Consider the following 22059-nt stretch of genomic DNA (forward strand, 5'->3'; position numbering starts at 1 on the left):
GTGTTGGCATCAATGTTTTGTCCATGCCATTTAAAATACATTCAGGAAACGCAAAATATAGCTGAAGAAATATTAATAGGTACATAATAATAATACAGTAATTATTTCTTCTACTTACAGAATTCTGCAAGTGCATGCAAAAAAATTAAGGGTTTCTAAAGTGCACTTGTTTGTGACAGAAAGCACTTTGGTATTAATTCCTGAATCCATTGTGTGACATAATTGTATATATAATTAAATATCAGAAAGATCAGCTGTGGGCCACTGCCATTAATGCTTCTTTCATTTATATATAATCTATATTTAGGTTTAGATTTCTAATTGTCACATGTATTCAGGTCCAGGAGTACAGGACTACAGTGAAAAGTGTGCACTGTCACCACACACAGCAGTCTCTCAGGTACAACGGTACCTCGGTAAAACGCAATAAAAGAAACAAAGGTAAGAAAGTTAATCATTACCTTCATAGAATAAGTGAAAAAATAAAGAAGTAAGGTAATACTTAACACTAAAACCTTTCTTAATAGAAAAATAATGGAGTAAAGTTAAAAGTTCAACAGTCTTTGAGGAGTCCTCTGCTTAGCACACTCTCCGGGAAACATCAGCTGTCTGCTCTTGACATCACCACCGCAGATACCAAGGGACCTGCTTCACTGCTCACCCTTGCCACATTGGGCCACGATGCTATCCCTGGTGCTACTGCAACCTTACGATCAGTCAGTGCAGTGACTCTTCTTTCCAGGTAACACCTATCAAATGACTGTCATCTTCAAAAGATTGAGACTGGATTGTTTTACAGCCACGCCAAGAAGTTCAGTAGAAGCACACTTGCTTCTGATTTAGCAGCTTAGGATTCCATCCTGAGACTTGAGCACAAATATCTAGATTGACGCTCAAGTGCAGTACTGAGAAAATGCTTGCAGTGCCCTAGGTGTCATACTTCAGATGAGGCATTAAACTGATGTCCTTTCTGCCTCTCAATTGGTGGGGAAACAACTCAAGATACCACATTTCGTAGAGAGAGGCAGGGGAGTTCTCTCAGGCAGCTTGGCCAATATTTATCACTCAACCAATGTCTGGTTATCAGATTGTCAGTCATGGGACCTTGTTGTATGAAAATTGGCCATCATGTTTTCTTCATTCAGCCAGTGATTACATTTTAATAGATACTTCACTGGCTGTAACACACTTTGTAATAGTCTGTAATTTTGCAAGGCTTTATACAAATACCTTTTAATATTGCATCTAGGCTATCTGCATGTCAGACACTCAAGAAACTCTGAGGCTTTGAAAACAAAGTTGACTGATTCTAATGGCAAAAGAAATCATCTACGCATCTTTGTCTAAACCAAGTCAAACTAAAGGCACTTTTCTCTCACACACATCATTTCACCTATTCTAGAAACTGGAAGACTGAGGGATTTTCGGGTTGCTTAGGATTGCTCCACTTACTCACATAAAGAGATGATTTCAATGAGAAATCACTTTCAGATTTCCAATGACATTCAGAAATTCTACTTTTACTGTTCAAGGCATCTGAAAGCACTGAAGAAATTAACTTTCTATTTCATCCCAAAGTAAATACTGTTCCATACATAAACAACTAGATAAGCATAATCTCAATATAATTCTTTCACCCCTATTTTTGCACTCCAGCAGGATTTGTTTGAGCAGAAATTCTAAATATTGCTATGCACATAAGATCTTCACACTTGCCAAGGTAGTGTGATAAATTAGTACAAGTGATTGGCTCCATTTGCAATAGGGTGGGGAAAGGAGCTTGTTGAGCTGCAGGGGAGGCAGTAGTATAGTGGTGATATCACTGGACTTGCAGTCCAGAAACTCAGATTAATGTTCTGAGGACACAGTTTCAGCAAATGGTGAAATTTGCATTCCACAAATATCTGGAAATAAAAATAACTGTCTTAATTCCAACTGTTATCATTAAGACCCATCTTGTTCACTAAAGTCCTTCTGTGAAGCCAATCTGCTGTCCCCACCCGGCCTGGCCTACATGTGAATCTGGATCCACAGCAGTGCAGTTGACTCTAATTATCCTCTGGGCAATTAGGGAGCGGCAATAAATGCTGGAGCGGCACCCATATCCAATGAATGAATTTTTAAAAAGTGTTTTTCAAATTTTTTCCCATCATGACCTCATTTTGAGGCTTGGAAATTGCTGTGATCCCGAGTGGGAGGGATAGGGCAGAGCATGTGGAAGAGAAGACCTATGGGATCGGGGGACCTGGAATCCATCATTGCTACCTGGAAGCTCACGTGCCAACGGTTTCAGCTTCTTGCGGTGCACTGATACCCATCACCTTGGGAAGCCCTATCTAAACCGCTAGTCTAGGCTCCTCTAACTCAAAATTGTGGCACAAATAGGTAGACACAGCTAACAAACAATTGGGGGAAACTCATAATTTTCTGCTATGACAGGAGTTGCTATTTGGAGCAAGCAGCATAGCTTGGCACCTAAGCATAGCTTCCCATTCAGTTCTGGGACGACATTCAAAAATGGTAAGCTGTACCTGCTATATTAGGGACAACTATCATTTCAAAAGTCAACTTGCGCTCTCTTTTTAAGAAAGAAAAGTGATGTAAATTCTTTCTCCACCTGTCCCTTGGCGTTCTTCTCCCTTGTAACCTCTAATTTAGGCTGACTTCTGTTTCATGAGCTTCAACATGGGTCATTTATGTTACCCAGGTGGCCAATCAGCCTTTGTGGTCAACATGAAAACCTGTGAGGTGGGTGATCTGAATAGAGCCCCGTCCCATTTGTATCCAAACGCTACAATCCAGTTGGGGATGGTTCATCATCATCCAGGGCACTGGATGACTCCCTGACCAATGTCCTTTCATTATTCAAATAAAGACAAAATACTGCAGATGCTGGAAATTTGAGATAAAAAAATGCTGGAGAAACTCAGCAGGTCTGACAGCATCCGTGAAGAGTCAGAGAGAGAATTAAATCTGATACTGCAAGTTCAAAGACTCTTCTTCAGAGTTCCTTGGCTGATCCAGGCTTCACTTTCTCCCTGTTCCTAATGGCCAGAGTTGACCAAGTTATCCAGGAAATACCGAGACAGTGTTCCTCAAGTGACATGTCGAATCTTGAAGCTGGAACTGAGCTCCCATTAGATAACAAACATTACCTCAAAATACTTCGATAATCGTGTAATTCCAAAGGTAACTTGTCAATTCATTTGGGCTGTTTCTTTCATGGGGATCACTAAATTACCTGAGCTAGTTGACATGCACTCAATGATAGAATGGTTACTAAAAAAAAAAATCAAGCTACAACATCAGAGATAATGGGAACTGCAGATGCTGGAGAATCCAAGACAACAAAGTGTGAAGCTGGATGAACATAGCAGGCCAAGCAGCATCTCAGGAGCACAAAAGCTGACGTTTCAGGCCTAGACCCTTCATCGGAGAGGGGGATGGGGAGAGGGTTCTGGAATAAATAGAGAGAGAGGGGGAGGCGGACCGAAGATGGAGAGAAAAGAAGATAGGTGGAGAGGAGAGTATAGGCGGGGAGGTAGGGAGGGGATAGGTCAGTCCAGGGAAGACAGACAGGTCAAGGAGGCGGGATGAGGTTAGTAGGTAGGAAATGGAGATGCGGCTTGAGGTGGGAGGAAGGAATAGGTGAGAGGAAGAACAGGTTAGGGAGGCGGGGACAAGCTGGGCTGGTTTTGGGATGCAGTAGGGGGCAGAGGACGAGCTGGGCTGGTTTTGGGATGCAGTGGGGGAAGGGAAAATTTTGAAGCTTGTGAAGTCCACATTAATACCATTGGGCTGCAGGGTTCCCAAGCGGAATATGAGTTGCTGTTCCTACAACCTTCGGGTGGCATCATTGTGGCACTGCAGGAGGCCCATGATGGACATGTCATCTGAGGAATGGGAGGTGCAGTTGTTTATTGCGAACCAAGCGGAGGTGTTCTGCAAAGCAGTCCCCAAGCCTCTGCTTGGTTTCCCCCATGTAGAGGAAGCCACACCGGGTACAGTGGATACAGTATACCACATTGGCAGATGTGCAGGTGAACATCTGCTTAATATGGAAAGTCATCTTGGGGCCTGGGACGGGGATGAGACAGATGGTGTGGGGACAAGCGTAGCACTTCCTGCGGTTGCAGGGGAAGGTGCCGGGTGTGGTGGGGTTGGACGGGAGTGTGAAGCGGACAAGGGAGTCACGGAGAGAGTGGTCTCTCCGAAAGGCAGTCAAGGGTGAGGATGGAAAAATGTCTTAGGTGGTGGGGTCAGACTGTAGATGGCAGAAGTGTCGGAGGATGATGCGTTGTATCCGGAGGTTGGTGGGGTGGTATGTGAGAACGAGGGGGATCCTCTTCGGGTGGGGGCGGGGTGTGAGGGATGTGTTGCAGGAAATGCTGGAGATGCAGTCAAGGGCGTTCTCAACCACTGCAGGGGGAAATTTGCGGTCCTTGAAGAACGTGGACATCTGGGATGTGCGGGAGTGGAATGCCTCATCCTGGGAGCAGATGCGGCGGAGGCAGACCGCGTCTGCCGCATTTCCCGCAACACATCCCTCACACCCCGCCCCCGCCACAACCGCCCCAAGAGGATCCCCCTCGTTCTCACATACCACCCCACCAACCTCCGGATACAACGCATCATCCTCCGACACTTCTGCCATCTACAGTCTGACCCCACCACCTAAGACATTTTTCCATCCCCACCCTTGTCTGCCTTTCGGAGAGACCACTCTCTCCGTGACTCCCTTGTCCGCTTCACACTCCCGTCCAACCCCACCACACCCGGCACCTTCCCCTGCAACCGCAGGAAGTGCTACGCTTGTCCCCACACCACCTCTCTCATCCCCGTCCCAGGCCCCAAGATGACTTTCCATATTAAGCAGATGTTCACCTGCACATCTGCCAATGTGGTATACTGTATCCACTGTACCCGGTGTGGCTTCCTCTACATTGGGGAAACCAAGCGGAGGCTTGGGGACTGCTTTGCAGAACACCTCCGCTCGGTTCGCAATTAACAACTGCACCTCCCATTCCTCAGATGACATGTCCATCATGGGCCTCCTGCAGTGCCACAATGATGCCACCCGAAGGTTGTAGGAACAGCAACTCATATTCCGCTTGGGAACCCTGCAGCCCAATGGTATCAATGTGGACTTCACAAGCTTCAAAATTTCCCCTTCCCCCACTGCATCCCAAAACCAGCCCAGCTTGTCCCCGCCTCCCTAACCTGTTCTTCCTCTCACCTATCCCTTCCTCCCACCTCAAGCCGCACCTCCATTTCCTACCTACTAACCTCATCCCACCTCCTTGACCTGTCCGTCTTCCCCGGACTGACCTATCCCTTCCCTACCTCCTCACCTATACTCTCCTCTCCACCTATCTTCTTTTCTCTCCATCTTTGGTCCGCCTCCCCCTCTCTCCCTATTTATTCCAGAACCCTCACCCCATCCCCCTCTCTGATGAAGGGTCTAGGCCCGAAACGTCAGCTTTTGTGCTCCTGAGATGCTGCTTGGCCTGCTATGTTCATCCAGCTTCACACTTTGTGTAAGCTACAACATCAGCCTATTTTTAAATGCAGGTAAGAGTTCATTCCATAAAAAAACTGCTCTGCAGTTTTTGTTTTACTATTACACCACATTCTCTTACAGGTGTAACTTTCAACGCAGTGCAACAACATTGGAATACGGACCTTATTGTTTGGATACATGTTGTACTAACTTATTCAACCGTTTCCCCTTCATTCTGTGACTCACAATTGGAAGATTAGGCTAATCTGAATATTTCTTCTGGTCAACCGGAGCATATCATCTGACTACTTATCTCACTTCTGTTTGAAAAACCGTGTATGTACTGAGTGGGCTCTGTGGTTGCCTAGAAAACCATATACATATCTTTTAAAATATTTAATTGGCTGTGAAGTGCCTCGGGACTTGAGGACATGAGTATGACATTACTGAAAATTAGTCTTGAATGTGTCAACTGAGTCCACCATCACTGCTGTATATGGCAATCTGTTCCATATGTTAATCCAAAGAAATGCTTCTTAAAAATATCCAAGCTGTGAATGTATGACTTACTTCATGTTTTCCTTAATGAGATCAGTTTCAGAACCAAGAAGGTTCTGCTCCAATACTTGTGATATCTGCTCTGCTATGACTCAGACACAAACTATCAACAGGGATGATATTCTCACTGTGAAAACAAATTCACAACTTGGGTTGGTAGACTTCGAACTTACTATATTACCAAAAAAGATAACTGAAATGAGACCCAGCTTGTTGCTGAGAGCAAAATATTTTATGCAGGAAATAAAATCTTCTCTTTTACTTTGGTTAAAAACTTCATCAAGATGGACAAATGCTGTTTCTTGCTATTGTAAATGTTCCAATGAAATTCAATGCTCCAAAGACTGAATGAGTATTTGTGTTTGACCAAACATTTCCTAGTCCTTTTATATATCCTACCTGTCACGCTCTTCTTTCATTTTCTCCAGCTCCACCTCATTTAGTCCATCACTCTTCTGCTTAGACTTTTGCTCCTTCCCTTTCTCCTCCTTCTTTTTACCAAACCTGTTTAAAATGTAAAATGATCATCATCATTAAAAATCAATCTTAAAAAAAATGCAGCCGCTAGATTTGTTGACAACACAAAGACTAGAATAGGGTAACGAGGTGGAGAAATCATTGGGGGCTTTGGCCTCAAATAGATACTCGCCCCCTCGTTGCCACCTCACCAATTAGGTCTGGGTAAAGGACCACCTTAACCAGACAATGATTACGGCTCTCAACTTGCAAGCTTACCGACCGGGTAACTCGAGCGCCCTGTCGGGAGGGTTATGGTGGGGTTGTGTGTGTGCGCGTGTGTGTGTGTGCGCGTGTGTGTGTGCGTGTGTGTGTGCGTGTGCGTGATATATATATGGGTAATGCGCCTGGCCAGGTGTTAGATTTGGAAGTAGGTGAGCACTTTGGTGATAGCGATCACAATTCTGTTACGTTTACTTTAGTGATGGAAAGGGATAGGTGTATACCACTGGGCAAGAGTTATAGCTGGGGGAAAGGCAATTACGACGAGATTAGGCAAGATTTAGGGAGCATAAGATGGGGAAGGAAACTGCAGGGGATGGGCACATTGGAAATGTGGAGCTTATTCAAGGAAAAGCTCCTGTGGGTCCTAGGTAAGTATGTGCCTGTCAGGCAGGGAGGAAGCTGTAGAGTGCGGGAGCCGTGGTTTACGAAGGAGGTGGAATCTACGGTCAAGAGGAAGAAGGCGGCTTATGTTAGGATGAGATGTGAAGGCAAGTTAGGGCACTTGAGGGCTACGAGGTAGCCAGGAAAGACCTAAAGAGAGAGCTCAGAAGAGCCAGGAGGAGACATGAGAAGCTGTTAGCGGATAGGATCAGGGTAAACCCTCAGGCTTTCCATCGGTATTTAAGGAATAAAAGAATGACGAAAGTAAGATTAGGCCCAATCAAGGATAGTAGTGGTAAGTTGTGTGTGGAGTCAGATGAGATAGGGGAAGCACTAAATGAATATTTTTCAACAGTATTCACTCTAGAAAACGACAATGTTGTCGAGGAGAATACTGAGATACAGGCTACTAGACTAGGTGGGATTGAGGTTCACAAGGAAGAGGTATTAGAAATCCTTCAGAGGGTGAAGATAGATAAGTCCCCTGGGCCGGATGGGACTTATCCTCAGATCCACTGGGAAGCCAGGGAGGAGATTGCTGAGCCTTTGGCATTGATCTTTAACTCATCATTGTCTACAGGAATAGTGCCAGATGACTGGAGGATAGCAAACGTGCTTCCCCTGTTCAAGAAGGGGAGTAGAGACAACGCTGGTGATTATAGACCAGTGAGCGTTGCCTCAGTTGTTGGTAAAGTGTTGGAAAAGGTTATAAGGGATAGGATTTATAATCATCTAGAAAAGAATAAATTATTTAGGGATAGTCAGCACGGTTTTGTGAAGAGAAGGTCGTGCTTCAAAAACCTTATTGAGTTCTTTGAGAAGGTGACCAAACAGGGAGATGAGAGTAAACCGGTTGATGTGGTGTGTATGGATTTCAGCAAGGCGTTCGATAAGGTTCCCCACAATACGCTATTGTACAAAATGCGGAGGAATGGAATTGTGGGAGATATAGCAGTTTGGATCAGAAATTGGCTTGCTGAAAGAAGACAGACGACAGTGGTTGATGGGAAATGTTCATCTTGGAGACCAGTTACTAGTGGTGTACCGCAAGGGTCGGTGTTGGGTCCACTGCTGTTTGTCATTTTTATAAATGACCTGGATGAGGGCGTAGAAGGATCGGTTAGTAAATTTGCAGACGACACTAAGGTCGGTGGAGTTGTGGATGGTGACGAAGGATGCTGTAGGTTGCAGAGAGACATAGATAAGCTGCAGAGCTGGGCTAAGAGGTTGCAAATGGAGTTTAATGCAGACAAGTGTGAGGTGATGCACTTTGGTAGGAGTAACCAGAAGGCAAAGTACAGGGCTAATGGTAAGATTCTTAGCAGTGTAGATGAGCAGAGAGATCTCGGTGTACATGTACACAGATCCTTGAAAGTTGCCACCCAGGTTGACAGGGCTGTTAAGAAGGCATACAGTGTTTTAGCTTTTATTAATAGAGGAATCGAGTTCCGGAACCAAGAGGTTATGCTACAGCTGTACAAAACTCTGGTGCGGCCGCCATTGGAGTATCGTGTACAGTTCTGGTCACCGCATTATAAGAAGGATGTGGAAGCTTTGGAAAGGGTGCAGAGGAGATTTACTAGGATGTTTCCTGGTATGGAGGGAAGGTCTTACGAGGAAAGGCTGAGGGACTTGAGGCTGTTTTCATTAGAGAGAAGAAGGTTGAGAGGTGACTTAATTGAAACATATAAAATAATCAGAGGGTTAGATAGGGTGGATAGGGAGAGCCTTTTTCCTAGGACGGTGACGGCGAGCACAAGGGAGCATAGCTTTAAATTGAGGAGTGCAAGATATAGGACAGATGTCAGAAGTAGTTTCTTTACTCAGAGAGTAGTAAGGGAATGGAACGCTTTGCCTGCAACGGTAGTAGATTCGCCAACTTTAGGTACATTTAAGTCGTCATTGGATAAGCATATGGACGTACATGGAATAGTGTAGGTTAGATGGGCTTGAGATCGGTATGACAGGTCGGCACAACATCGAGGGCCGAAGGGCCTGTACTATGCTGTAACGTTCTATGTTCTATATGTATGTGTGTATATGTGTGTGCGTGTGTGTGTGTGTGTGTGTGTGTGTGTGTGTGTGTGTGTGTGTGTGTGTGTGTATGTGTATGTGTTGGGGGGGGGGTCACGCGTTGGCTTCTGAAAGCCACTCCACTAATCCAGTTTCTGATTCCTTGACATCCTCACTACCTGGGAAGTGAAACAGAACAACGCGCCTTCTTGGCTATTGCATCCTTGAGGAGCAGTGCTTGTCTGATGGTCTTGAGGATTCTGAAGAGCCAGGACACCGCTGCCAAGGCCCTGAAATAAGCAGAGTTGCTCACTGAAGCTCACCAGCTGACTCTTAAGAAGCGGTTTGGTGCGCAGTCAGGTTTTCCTAGCACAGTGACAGCGAGTTAGTCAGCACTCTCTCACATTCCCATGCACACAGTCTCCAGCTGCCTCTTAGCTTTTCTACCAGTTCACCCAATGTTTCTCACCTCCTACAGTTCACAAACTACATTGAGATAAGGATCTGCATGTTCTGGCTCACACATGATGCTGAAAATACAGGGGTATCACAGTCAAGTTTCATCTTATCCCTACATAGCACAGCACATGGGCTTCCTTGAAGATTTCCTGATTGTTAGGCTGGATCAGGAATTTTTCTCCATACCCCGAGTGCTCCAATGCATATTTGAGCACCTTCAGCACTGTATACTTGACTGAAGTTGACTAACTTAACATCAGCCAGGAATTAAACTGTATCCACCTCATCAACAGGCTCGTCACTTTCTCGAATTCCTGTGTGCGTTTATGGCTAAAACTTGTTTCAACTCATTTATCTGCAAATATATTGAGCTAAGATTCCCATAAATTCCTTTGCAGGCATTCCCAGGAGCTCATCTTCCAGCAGGGATTCAATTAGCTGCCCAGCCCAGGAGCAGTGAAGCCAATAGCACAATCTCCATTATTACTCTTGACTATGACCAGCTAATTCAGCACTGGCTTGGAAATGAACTTGGTCTGCATCACACCACACAATGCATCAATCTTGTGGGTCCAACAGTGTGCAAGGTTTATTAGCTGTGTGACCTTGACATTGAGTGATGTTTTTGATAGAACTATATTGTCATAGATCTTCTAGTCTTCAGACTGCATGGACTACTGTTCCCTTTCTGCCTTCCAAGATACTCATTAAGATCCCTCAGAAATCTTGATATAATTTATGGAGAATTGCTCAGGAAGAGTCCAAAACCCTCCAAAAAGGTATCCAAATCTGAGTCTGAATCAGAGACTTCCAAGCAATATGGCTTACTTACTAGGATTGTCACTCAAGAAATATTAGAGTGATTAAATTCAGTTCTAATTACTGGGTAACCAGACAACTTGCTCCCATTCAAGTCCGCCTCGACAGCCAGATTTCTGATAACTTATTCCAACCCAACCCAATCTGAACTCACCACTATCCTACCCAACCAGCAACTAACCCTACATGCTTATACAGTGAGAAGTTCTGGGACGCTTGAATATTTTAGTTACCAAAAATACAGCAGCTAGTGCTACAGAAGGAGGCAGATTGTCAGCACTGCTCACTATATGAATTGCAACACTGAGTTGGAACTGACGAATTCTCTATAGCAAGATCACTCATAACAGAGATAAACAAGTTTTTTTTTAAATCGCTTGAATTGGGTTGTAAATAGAGCTTCTGATTTGACCAGAAGATCTGGGTCATTACATTCATAATATGCATCCTGGTTTAGGATTCTTCAGAATTAATGCTCAAGTTGAAGAATCCTTACTATGACCTTGACAGAGGAGGGCAACTAAGGACCAGTGGAATACTGAGTAGATTAGTGCGTTAATGAGCTCTCATGAACTTTAATGAGTCAGTATTGAAATGGGTTCGGTTGACAATCTGTAGCCATAGATTATTTCAGATATTTCCAATAGGCTTTGAAACATGTAATGCCGAGAGAGGTTATTTGCAACATACGCAACCTGGGAGTCAGGATCAAACCTGCTGTGCCCTGGATTGGGGGCAAGATTAGAAATTAATGGCCAAATTTCTGTCCTTTCAGTGGAAGAATAATCAGAAAATACCCCGAATGGTAATGAGAACTATTTCCTCTAATGCACTTTGAGCAACAGTTTAGTGGTCTTGTTAGCATCATTCAATCAACTGCATAACGGACCATTATACATGAGCCATGCACTGCTATCTATAGGTTACCCTTGGTATTTCTGCACTGATTTTGAATAAAATTACTTTGGTGAGCAATGATGTGGATCAGGCAAAAGGCAATCATACTGTTATGTTCAGAATGAACACCACTTTTCACGCGACATTTTGATAAACATGGAACATAGCTGGAAGTGTCAGTAGATGACTCACTTACATTACAGATCTGAAGGAGTAACAATGTTAGCAGCGAGACTGGCTAATTGAATGCAGTGCATATGCTGAAGCAGATGATATGTTGCAGCCTAAAATCTCTCAGCTTCACACTGTCACTGTACAGTTATGCTGGGCATTAACAAAATTCATTTCAATGAATCTGTCAGTGTCTCTGAAGCTTACAGCCAGACACAGGCAGCCAAAGTCTATCTGGCCAGATCTCCATTTACAAGGTTTGTAAAACACAGCAATGCTCATTGATGAGGTAGATGACAACAACAAGATAAAGAACTCTGACCCAAGGTTTTTTTTCGCACATGTTTAGTTATCCCCCTCCTTGAAATTGGAGGTAATGTCCTGTCAATGTGGGCATTCGAATCCTATCACAGGAGGGAGGACAATGATGGATTTGCTCCCGGAAGAATTCATATAATTGTACCACACAGGAAGCCATTCAGTAAATTGTATCTGTGCTAGCTCTCAGAAACAGTTATTCAATTAGTCCCATTCCCCTGTTCTTTGCCCGTGGTCCTGCAAAACATTTCCTCTCGCGAATAATTCTTCTTTGAAACTAACAACTGAATCTGTTTGCAGACAGTATATTCCAAATTACGGAAGTGCATGGCTAAAAAGAAATCTGCTTTCTGCTCTGCATTCTTTTAACTTAAATCTGAGTCCTCTGGTTACTGATCGTCATGCTGATGAAATGAGTTTCTTAAGTTTGATCGTCACTTCTGAATCTTCGCCGAAAACAATCCCAGCTTCTTTGCACAGCACAGTGCAGTCTCTCTCAATTTGATCTCAAAGTAAAACTGTGCACTATGGTGTCCGAATGTACATCATTTGTACACATAGAACACAGCAGCAAAGGCTAACCATGGGTCTGAAAAGCTTTGTTTTATTGCTTGTGTACCTGTGTTAAACAAATGAACAATGTTGGGGCAACAAAGATAAAAAACATGCTAAACCTCTCACATTGTTCCAAACACTATTATATCTCCAATCACGCAACTGCAACAGGATACATGCTACACAGAAAAAAAATGCATACATATCACAGTACAAATGCATCACACTTTCCCATCTGCTTTCATTAACAAATTCCACATCAGCTCTTAACTACTAGTGGAACTGAATTAATTTCATTAGTAGACGCAGCACATGGAACAGGTCTTAAAAGTTTTTCAAGAAACTGGCGTTTCTCAGTGCGGTGAAATTATTACGCAATTATGCAAAGTGAAAGCTAATTAGCAACACAATTTCACTGGCCGACAAAAGTGTCATTTTCACACTAAGAGGTGTTGCACCAGAGCATGTTCTAATGCATTATATTGCCGTTATCACATCAGTGAAAATAGAAAATTGTTGACTTCTTTTTACAAGACAAGATTCAAAATGCAAAATCTGACTGAATTACACATTAAAAGTGATGAACATTGGATCTTACTGCTGTGAGCAATGTAGCCTCCTTTTTTTGGTGGGGGGTGGTAATGAGCAGGAAGAGTTGCATAGATGATTCTTTTAAGAGAGCAGCCTTTTAGATTTGTTTTGATCACTGCACATACACAGTGAGTCCAAGGAACTAACTCATGCATGACCACTATGGAAACGTTTTGATTGCTGCATGGCTGTGCAATTGAGAGGGAACATTAACTGTGAGGATTCTCTGTCAGGTTAAGTAGAATCCATGCCCTTGCTCATGAGTGTACAGAATGCAGTTTTGCGTAGTCATGTAAGCACTGTAGCAACAGGAACATGGAAAGCTTGGAACTGGAATAGGCCAGTCAGACCATCGGGTTTGCTTTGCTATTCAATATGATCATTGTGTTTCATCCACCTCAGTGTCACGTTACCATGATGTCTACAAAGTCCTCGACGTCATTAGTCTCCAGAAATCTATCAAGATCTGAGTTGAAGATGTTCAACAACTGAGTTCACATATCCTCTGGGGTAGAAAGCTCCAAAGAGTCAACATCCTCTGACTGAAGAAATTCCTCATCTCTGTTTTACCCCTTATGCTAAGATTATGTCCCCTGGTTTTAAACTCACCAGCCAGGGGAAACATATTGTCTGCATCCACATTGTCATGCCCGGTGAGAACTTTGCATCTTCGGTGAGGTTATCCCTCACTCTTGGAAACTCTAGGGAATACAGACCCATTTCCCTCAATCCCTCTTTGTAAAATAAAGCCACTATCACTGGCATTAACGTGAAGAACCTCTCTTGCATTCCCTTCATGCTCAGTATATCCTGCATGAGATAAGGAGACAACTGAACATTGTACCCTAGGTAAGGTTTCATGAAAGCTTTGCACAACCGCAGCAGGTCATTTTTATTCCTTTTTATGAAAATCTCCTTATGATGAAAACCAACATGCCAACTGCCTTCCCAATTCCAAGCTGCACCTGTATGCTAACTTCAAATGACTCAGGAACAAGGACACACAGGTCTCTTTGGGGTCCTACTTTTCCCAACCTCTCACTGTTTAATAAATATTCTACCTTTCTGTTTTGCCTATCAAAGTGAATAACTTCACACTTATTGACCTGCCATGTTCTGGCTCATTCACTTAGCCTGGTCAAGTTGTCTTGAAGCCTTCTTATCCCCTCCTCATAACTTATTCCCATCCAGTTTGGTGTTGTGAGCAATTCTGCAAATATTATAATCGTCCATCAGTCCAAATCATTCTTTAGATTGTGAACAGCTGTGGAACTGGCACTGATCCTAGAGGTACCTCACTCATAAAACGTTACCATCACGAGTTTGATCTGTTCACTCCTATTGTATGGCTTTCTGTCAGTCAACCAATTTTCAATCTATATTAGACTATCTTCCCCAATCCCACGCATTCCGATTTTATTTAACAACTTACTGTTTTGGGCCTTATCAACTCAGAACTCAGTTCTGAAGGAGGGTCACTGGAATGTTAGTTCTCTTTCTCTCCACAGACCTGCTGAGATTTTCCAGTAATTTCTGTTTTTGTTTCATATCTTCAGCGTTAGCAGTTGTGTCTTATTTTAATGTAAGACTCTGTATTTCTCCACATGGATATTTTTACCTCCGACGATACATTGCAGAAATTATATGCCAGACTGACTCTAAAGGTAAAGTCACCACAGTCTTACCAACCATAAGGCTGCTCTCTCATTAGAGAGACAGCCAGTGGTGGTTTAAGCTGAGGGTCACCTTGCCTCAGACAAGGGGAGAGGTCAAGAAACAAAATTCTTCACAGTAGCTGCAGAAATTGAACCTACACTGTTGCTGTCTCTCTGCACTGTAAACTAGTCATCCAGCCAACTGAGCTAACCAGCCCCAACAGACTGTACTACGCTTGGAACATTGGTATGAAGCTCCCACCAGTAGTCAATTCGCAGCCCCCAGAGCACGCTCTTCAGGAGGCAAACTCAGCATTTGGGAGTTGAAAGTTTTACCATTTAAGGTCTGCTTTTGCCAAGGAGAAGCTTACATTAAAAAAAGGTATACAATCACACACTCTTAAAGAGCAGATCGGGCCACTTAGACGATCATGTCTGCATGGATTCTTTCAAACAGCGATCCAATAAGTGTCGTACCTTTTGCTTTTTCCTCATAGGACAGCAGTAAAGTTCTTTCCAATCACATACAAAATTCTTGTTTGTAAGTTACAATTGAATCTCTTTCCTCCAGACTATGTTATTCTGGGTCATCATAATTGCAATGGAGAGCACACAGCGAACCTCACCAAAGAAATATGAACAAGTACACTCCACACCAATAAAGAATGTAGACAGAGCACTAAACATGCCTTGGGTGTAAATTTAGAAAATATAGAGAACACCCTGAGTGGAAATGTTGAATATATACACTGCTCCCAGGTGGAAATGGAGGAAACATACATGGAGGGATGTAGAAAATAGACACTGCAGATGGAAATGTTGAAAACATACACTGCACCCTGTGTGAAAGTGCTGAAAATATACACTGCACCCTGGGTGGAAATTTAGGAAGTGTACAGCCCACCTCAATGAAGAATGTAGAGAATATGCACTACACCCTGGGTGGAAATGTGGAAAATTTACATTGCATCCCAGGTGAAAATTTTGAAAATTTACACCACATCTTGGGTGGTAATGTAGAAAGCGTACTCCCCACTCCAGTGAAGAACATATTTTACACTGCACTCTGCAATGAAACGTAAAAGGAAGGAGAGCATCTGCTTTCTTTTGCTTTAAAAAAATCACCTTTTTCACTAAGATGTGGCATGGATTGTAAATGGCTTTAATTGTCTCCAAATGTCACTCACCTGGGGAGATAATACAGCTGTTACAGACACACTGACAGGAAAAATAAATTTTAGCTGTTGAGAACTTAAGAAACCAGGAAAGGTTGCAGGGCTGGCAATGTCAAAATTAGCTTAATGTTGCCATTTCTTGTCAACCTTTAACTTTTGCGTGACACTAATTCTTACAATCGGAAGAGTCTGATTAAGTATTAGTTATATTGTAGGTCTAAGATGAATATTGTCACAATTCTACCATTTCCTCCCAGCCACAAGAAACCTGCTTTTCTTTTCATATAAAGCACCAAGCACTTGTATGTCAGTCTGGCATTGTAATACGATTAATAAGTGAGCTGGGCCTTTAAAGCAATAGAAGTTCAGATTAATTTAGGCATTAATGAATGACGAGCACCACATAAAAGACACAAGAGGAAAGCTTTCCATCTCGGCAGTAATTAATGAGAGCTGTGTGTTATTTTAGCGACAGGAGTTTTACAGCTTGGGGACTGTGTAGTCCCAGAACAATGATACAGCAGTGCACTGGTTGACTTAAGGAATGGAAGGCAAGCTCTCTGTGCGTGACAGTGAAAAGCAGATGACAAGACAATATTTGAATTAAAAACATACAATGCAAATAAAGCTCAGAGGATTCACCTGATTTCCAGGTAAAAGGAGGAAGTCTCACATTTCTGTAGTGCCTTTCACAGTCTCAGAACATCCAGAGACCTTAACTGCAAATAATGAGTTGTAGTGCATCTTGCAGCGTTGGAAACACAGAACAAATGTACATACAGAATGAATCCACAAACAATAACGTGATAATAAGCTGAGCATGTGTTTTGGGTGATGCTATTTGAGGGATAAACATAGAAATATAGAAAATAGGTACAGGAGTAGGCCATTCAGCCCTTCGAGCCTTATTAACCATTCAATATGATCATGCTACTTCAGAATCCCACAACTGCTTTCTCTCCATACCCTCGATCCCTTTAGCTGCAAGGGCCAAGTACAGCTCCCCCTTGAATATATGTAACATACTGACCCCGGTAGTTTTCTAAATAATGGCCAAGACATGAGGGAGAACTCTCCTATCCTTCAATAAAATAGTGCCATGGAATCTTTCATATCCACCTATGAGGTTAGGCAGGTGTTTGATAAACATCAAATCTAAACTATGGCACCTCCAAAAATAAAGCACTCCCTCAGGACTGCCTTGAAGTGTGAGCATGGACTACGCACTCAAGCCTGTAGGGTCAGACTTGAATCTATGACTTTTTGATTCAAGTGTACTCTCAACAAGCCAAAGTTGAGCTGTAAATGAGCTGCAAAATTCTGATCAGTGTTTGTTTAATTCACCAAATACATGCACAGCAGTGAGGCACTGTGAATAAAGCTTTACTCTGCTTTGCCAGAGGTATTTGATCAGACAGAGTGAAGGAGGAATTTCTTGCACGTTACCTATAGTTTACCCACCCTGAGATCCTGGCTGTGAAAGTGATAGAGACATAAATAACCCATTGTGGAAACTAATCAGGGAGGGATAGCACCCTATATTGACAAAGCAAGTTCCCAATTTTTGCTTCAATATCTCTCAGGTAGATCACTTGAGAATAGGAAGAGGAACTTTTGGGTGAAATCATTGAACTGGGAAATGTGTCTTAAAACCCCTGTCATTCGGAATATCAATTCCAAAGGTGTGTTTTGGACCACTAAATGACATAATCATTAGCCAATAAATCGTACCATAAAACTGCCTACCTCACTGTGCCTAAAATTACCAATCCCTTATATTCAATGTCATAAAGAAAGTCACTCCAAGAGTATGCATTCATCGAAGCAATTGTTAAAATAATCATATTTGCATAATCTGAGGTTTATGGATAGGTTACGGAAATAAAGATAGCAGAGATCCAAGAAGCATCAAAGCAATGATTCAATCAAACGTTTCTGGTGGCTAACATGTAGAAAAGGCAGCAGCAAGTCATTACAAGTCTCACTATCTAATCAAAGACTTCAAAAGTACAGCCTAAATAGTGGGACAAAAACTGAACTGTGAATCACTTTCAGTCCCTTGACTGAGTGATATAGTTTCTGGTGCAATTACATATACAAAAGCTAAATTTGTCTCTGTCACTGCCAACTGTGATATTTGTGTTTGTGAAGGAGAGATAAAGGGCACGGGGTTGAGGGGAAAGCAGACACACCCCTGATTATCAAAACAGCCGGAAGTAACGTACCCATCATTGATCCATCAATAGACTTAGGTTGAGTTAGCTGTCATCGAACAGGCAATTGCAGGCTCATGACCTACTGCATCGTATGCATCATTCCAAACACAATTTATTTAAAACTTCTGGTGTTCAGTTTATAACTCTATTCTGGGTTATGCACAGCTATCTTCAAATGAAAGCGAGCCAGTGTGGATGATCATTCAAGATATGCCGAGTTGTCACATCACATCTACGCCAGGTGCAGGATGAGGCCATGTGATTACAAGGACTAGGTGGCAATCCCAGATAAATTTCCTCACCAATCTGTTCAGAGATATCATTACACACTTCTGGAGCAGGTCTGACCTGAGCCCAGGCATCCTGGCTCAAAGATAGGGATTCTACCATTGCATCACAAGAACCCAGGTGAGAATGTTACCTCAACAGCTCAAAAAGGAAACAGCTGCCCTTGATTTCTTTGACAGTGGATTGTTTTAGGGAGTGTTTGTGGGATTCCAAGAGCGTAACTCATACATGTATCCTGGAGGTCCATGACACACTCCTTCCAAGAGCCCACCTCTTTGTTCCTAATTGTGGCAGTGAGGGCAAGTTGGATTTTTAGCCAACATTGGCTTCCAAACATGCACATAGTAAACAGAGCACCCAATCACGAACCAGCAGCCTTCAGAATCAGTAAAGAATTCCACTTCCTTAACGCTCAAATCATTGGTGACTGCAACAGCCACAATTTTGTACCAGATATCAGCATCTTTCACAAGCTTGGGATGTCCTGAACTGCTTCACAGCCAATTAATTACCTCTCTATCTGAAGCACCCCTGTAGTGCAATGAAAGCTAATATTTAGTGAAGGGACCAATGATGGGCTGTTTCAATATACAATCTAGGGACCAAATTATTTACAAAATCTCTATCTATCCAACTGACTTGAACATAAAATGAGAGACGTGGGGGAGGGTGACTATATTTTGCCACGGGGGAAGAAGTTAAAGACAGGCTTTTTCTTTCATTTCAAAAATGGAACTAAATGTTGCCAATGTTTTTAAAAGAAGAAATACAACAGCAACAGATACAAATCTATGCTGGAAGGATGCCGTACTTAGCCACTTTAAGTTTCATGGTTCAGTGTTCTTTTCCATAACCAGTCTTCCTCATTCAATTCAAATGTCAAGTCACACTGCAGGTGGGTTTTTATTTTTGCAGTGAAGTGTCCCAGATGCCAGCTCTCTGACACGACCCTAGAAACAACATGCTGCAGCCAGCTGAGGGGAAAAATACTTATCAGGGAGCCCCGCTTCCTGTGGCTTAGGCAAGATAAATGACACATAAGAAAACCTCAGGCACGCTCACGAGTTTCTCATTTGTAGGGACTTTGGAGAAAACATGAGGCTTCAGCAGCAAGTCCAGCTGCTCCCTCCTTCCTCTGAATCATGCAATTCACTGATTCAAGTACAAGGACCTCTGCTGAGGAACATGAAGGAATTTAAATTTTTCCTAAATCATCTGCCTGCACTCTTGAAAATTCAGAAACTCTCTCCTATTTTTCTTCCGACTCCCCAGAAGTCAGGGGACATTAAACCCACGGAGAGAAATGCAAGGAATGTACACACTCAGATTACTCAGTGCTCCATTGCCATGGCAACACTCAGCACTCAAAGTTGGTTTCAAGGCCACTAGAAATAATAATTTTAATTACAAAATTTCCTCTCAATGCTTAATTCATTTACTGAATTAATTATTTTCAAATTAAATATTGAGAAAGTGACCTCAGCACTTGCAAAGATTGTGATGGTGCTGCACTGGCAAACAATGCCGAAATTGTATTACTTACTCCTCTCAGCACTTGCAAAGATTGTGATGGTGCTGGTGACCCCTTTCTGCACTTGCAATGACTGCAGTTGTGCCATAATGGCAAACAATGCCGTGATGGTGCTCCTGATCCCTTCCAGGACTAAAATAGCATAACTGTACTGCAATAATCAAAGACCTCTGGAAATGCTCTGCTCCTACAACAAGTTATGTCAGATACAGAGAAATTACAGCATGCGTAGAAGCTTGTTTCGAGGCTGTTTAATCAGAGTTGACAACATTAGCAAACACTAGTTGTGAGGGTGGGTAACAAGCCAGATACTCCAGTCACCCACTTGCATGAGAAATGGGTCAAGCCGCATGTCTTTGCTGGAATGATTCCATTCAAAATAACACAACAGTTTACTATGGAGCTCTATGCGGTGATCAGTAACTGATGAGCAGAAATTGCCTTCGGCTAACAACTGTTTAAATATACCTTAAGCTTTGTTTCCCAGTGAACTATTCCATTCTCCATCCTTTGCAACTAGCTGAACCTAACCAGACTGTATCCAAATTTAGTGCCATATTTGAGTAGCCGCACTCTTCACCACATATAGCTCTTAATTACCCAATGCTGCCTACTTGCAACTCCCTCACGTCACCAAGCTGCGTCCCTGTCTCAGCTCATCCATTACTGAACCCTCATCCATGCCCTTGAGACCTCAAGACCTGAATGCTCCACTATGCTCCTTGCCAGCCTCCCATATTTCACATTCTGTAAATTTGAGCTTATCTAAAACTCTGCTGCCAGAGTATTCCAACGGAATCCTGACTTTGGGAAGTCAAGAGGTGAGTTACTCACTGCAGGATTCTTAGCATTTGACCTGCTTTTGAAGTCACTATACACATGTGATTAATTCAGTTCAGATTTTGGTAAATGGTATCCCCCAAAATGCTGACAGTGGGGGATTCAGTGATGGTAATGCCATTGAATGTCAAGGGGCAATTAGAGTCACAGAGTCATACTGCATGGAAAAAATCTTTAGGTCCAACTAGTCCACACGGGCCATAATCTCAAATTTGACCAGTCCCACCTGCCTGGTCCTGGCTCATATCCTTTCAAACATTTCTTTCTCATGTGCTTATCCTAATGTCTTTTAAATGTTGTAACCATACCTGCATCCACCACTTCCACTGCAAGTTCATTCCCGACCTGAACCACTTTGTGTAAATCAATTTGCCGCTTATGCCTTTTTTAAATCTTCTCCTCTCACCTTAAAAACATGCCCCCCCTAGTCTTGAAATCCCTCACCCTAGGAAAAAGATGCCTGCCATTCACCTTATCTATACATCTCATTATTTTATACACCTCAAAAGGTCATCTCTCAATAACTGTCCCAACCTATCCAGTCTCTCCTTATAACTCAAATCCTCCATTCCAGACAACATCCTGATAAATTTCTTCCGAACCCGCTTTAGCTTAATAATATCCTTCCTATAACTGGGAGACAAGAACTCCATACAGTACTCTAGAAGAGGCCTCACCCATGTCTCGTACAACCTCAACATAATGTCTGAGCAATGAAGGCAAGCATGCTAAACACCCTCTTAACCACTCTATCTATATGTGATGCAAACTTCAAAGAATTATGTACCTGGCCTAGGTCTCTGTTCTACAACACTGCCCAAGGCCCTACTTTTATTTGTATTATTTGTCTTTGTTTTAACAAAATGCAATACCTTGCATTAATCCAAATTAAACGCCATTTGCTATTCTTCAGCAGTAGGCTTTTCCAATAATTACACAAAAGAATATCACAAGACCATAAAGTATAGCTGCAGAAGTAGACCATTCAACTCACTGAGTCTGCTCCGCTTTTCAATGCGATCATGGCTTGTTTAGTAATCGTCAACTCCACTCTCCTGCTTTTTCCCAATAACTCGCTATTCCCTTACTGATCATAAATGTATCTTAGCCTTGCATACATCTAACCAAACCTCCACAGCCCCTGGTGGTAAAGAATTCCATAGTTTCAAATCCTCAGAGAAGAAATTCCTCCTCAACCCTGTCTAAAATGTTTGACACCATATTCTGAGATTATGACCTATGGTCCTCAACTCTCCCACAAGAGTCTGTCAGGTCCTCTGAGAATACTGTGTATCTCAATAAGGTCGCCTCTCATTCTTCTGTATTCCAAACAGAATAGACCCAATCTACT

At 42.8% G+C, this 22059-nt stretch overlaps 1 protein-coding gene across 2 annotated transcripts in view; it reads right to left on the reverse strand.

Moving 5' to 3' along the window:
* The window catches only part of LOC125453947 (partitioning defective 3 homolog B-like), an 883406-nt gene that overhangs the window by 222713 nt on the left and 638634 nt on the right, over positions 1-22059 (reverse strand). For both annotated transcript variants that reach the window (XM_059647050.1, XM_059647051.1), the window contains exon 19: positions 6458-6562. In XM_059647050.1, coding sequence (XP_059503033.1) covers positions 6458-6562 — 105 coding nt within the window. The remainder of the gene's footprint in view (positions 1-6457; positions 6563-22059) is intronic.

The sequence above is a fragment of the Stegostoma tigrinum genome, chromosome 7 (genome assembly GCF_030684315.1).
Source record: "Stegostoma tigrinum isolate sSteTig4 chromosome 7, sSteTig4.hap1, whole genome shotgun sequence".
Classification (NCBI taxonomy): domain Eukaryota; kingdom Metazoa; phylum Chordata; class Chondrichthyes; order Orectolobiformes; family Stegostomatidae; genus Stegostoma; species Stegostoma tigrinum.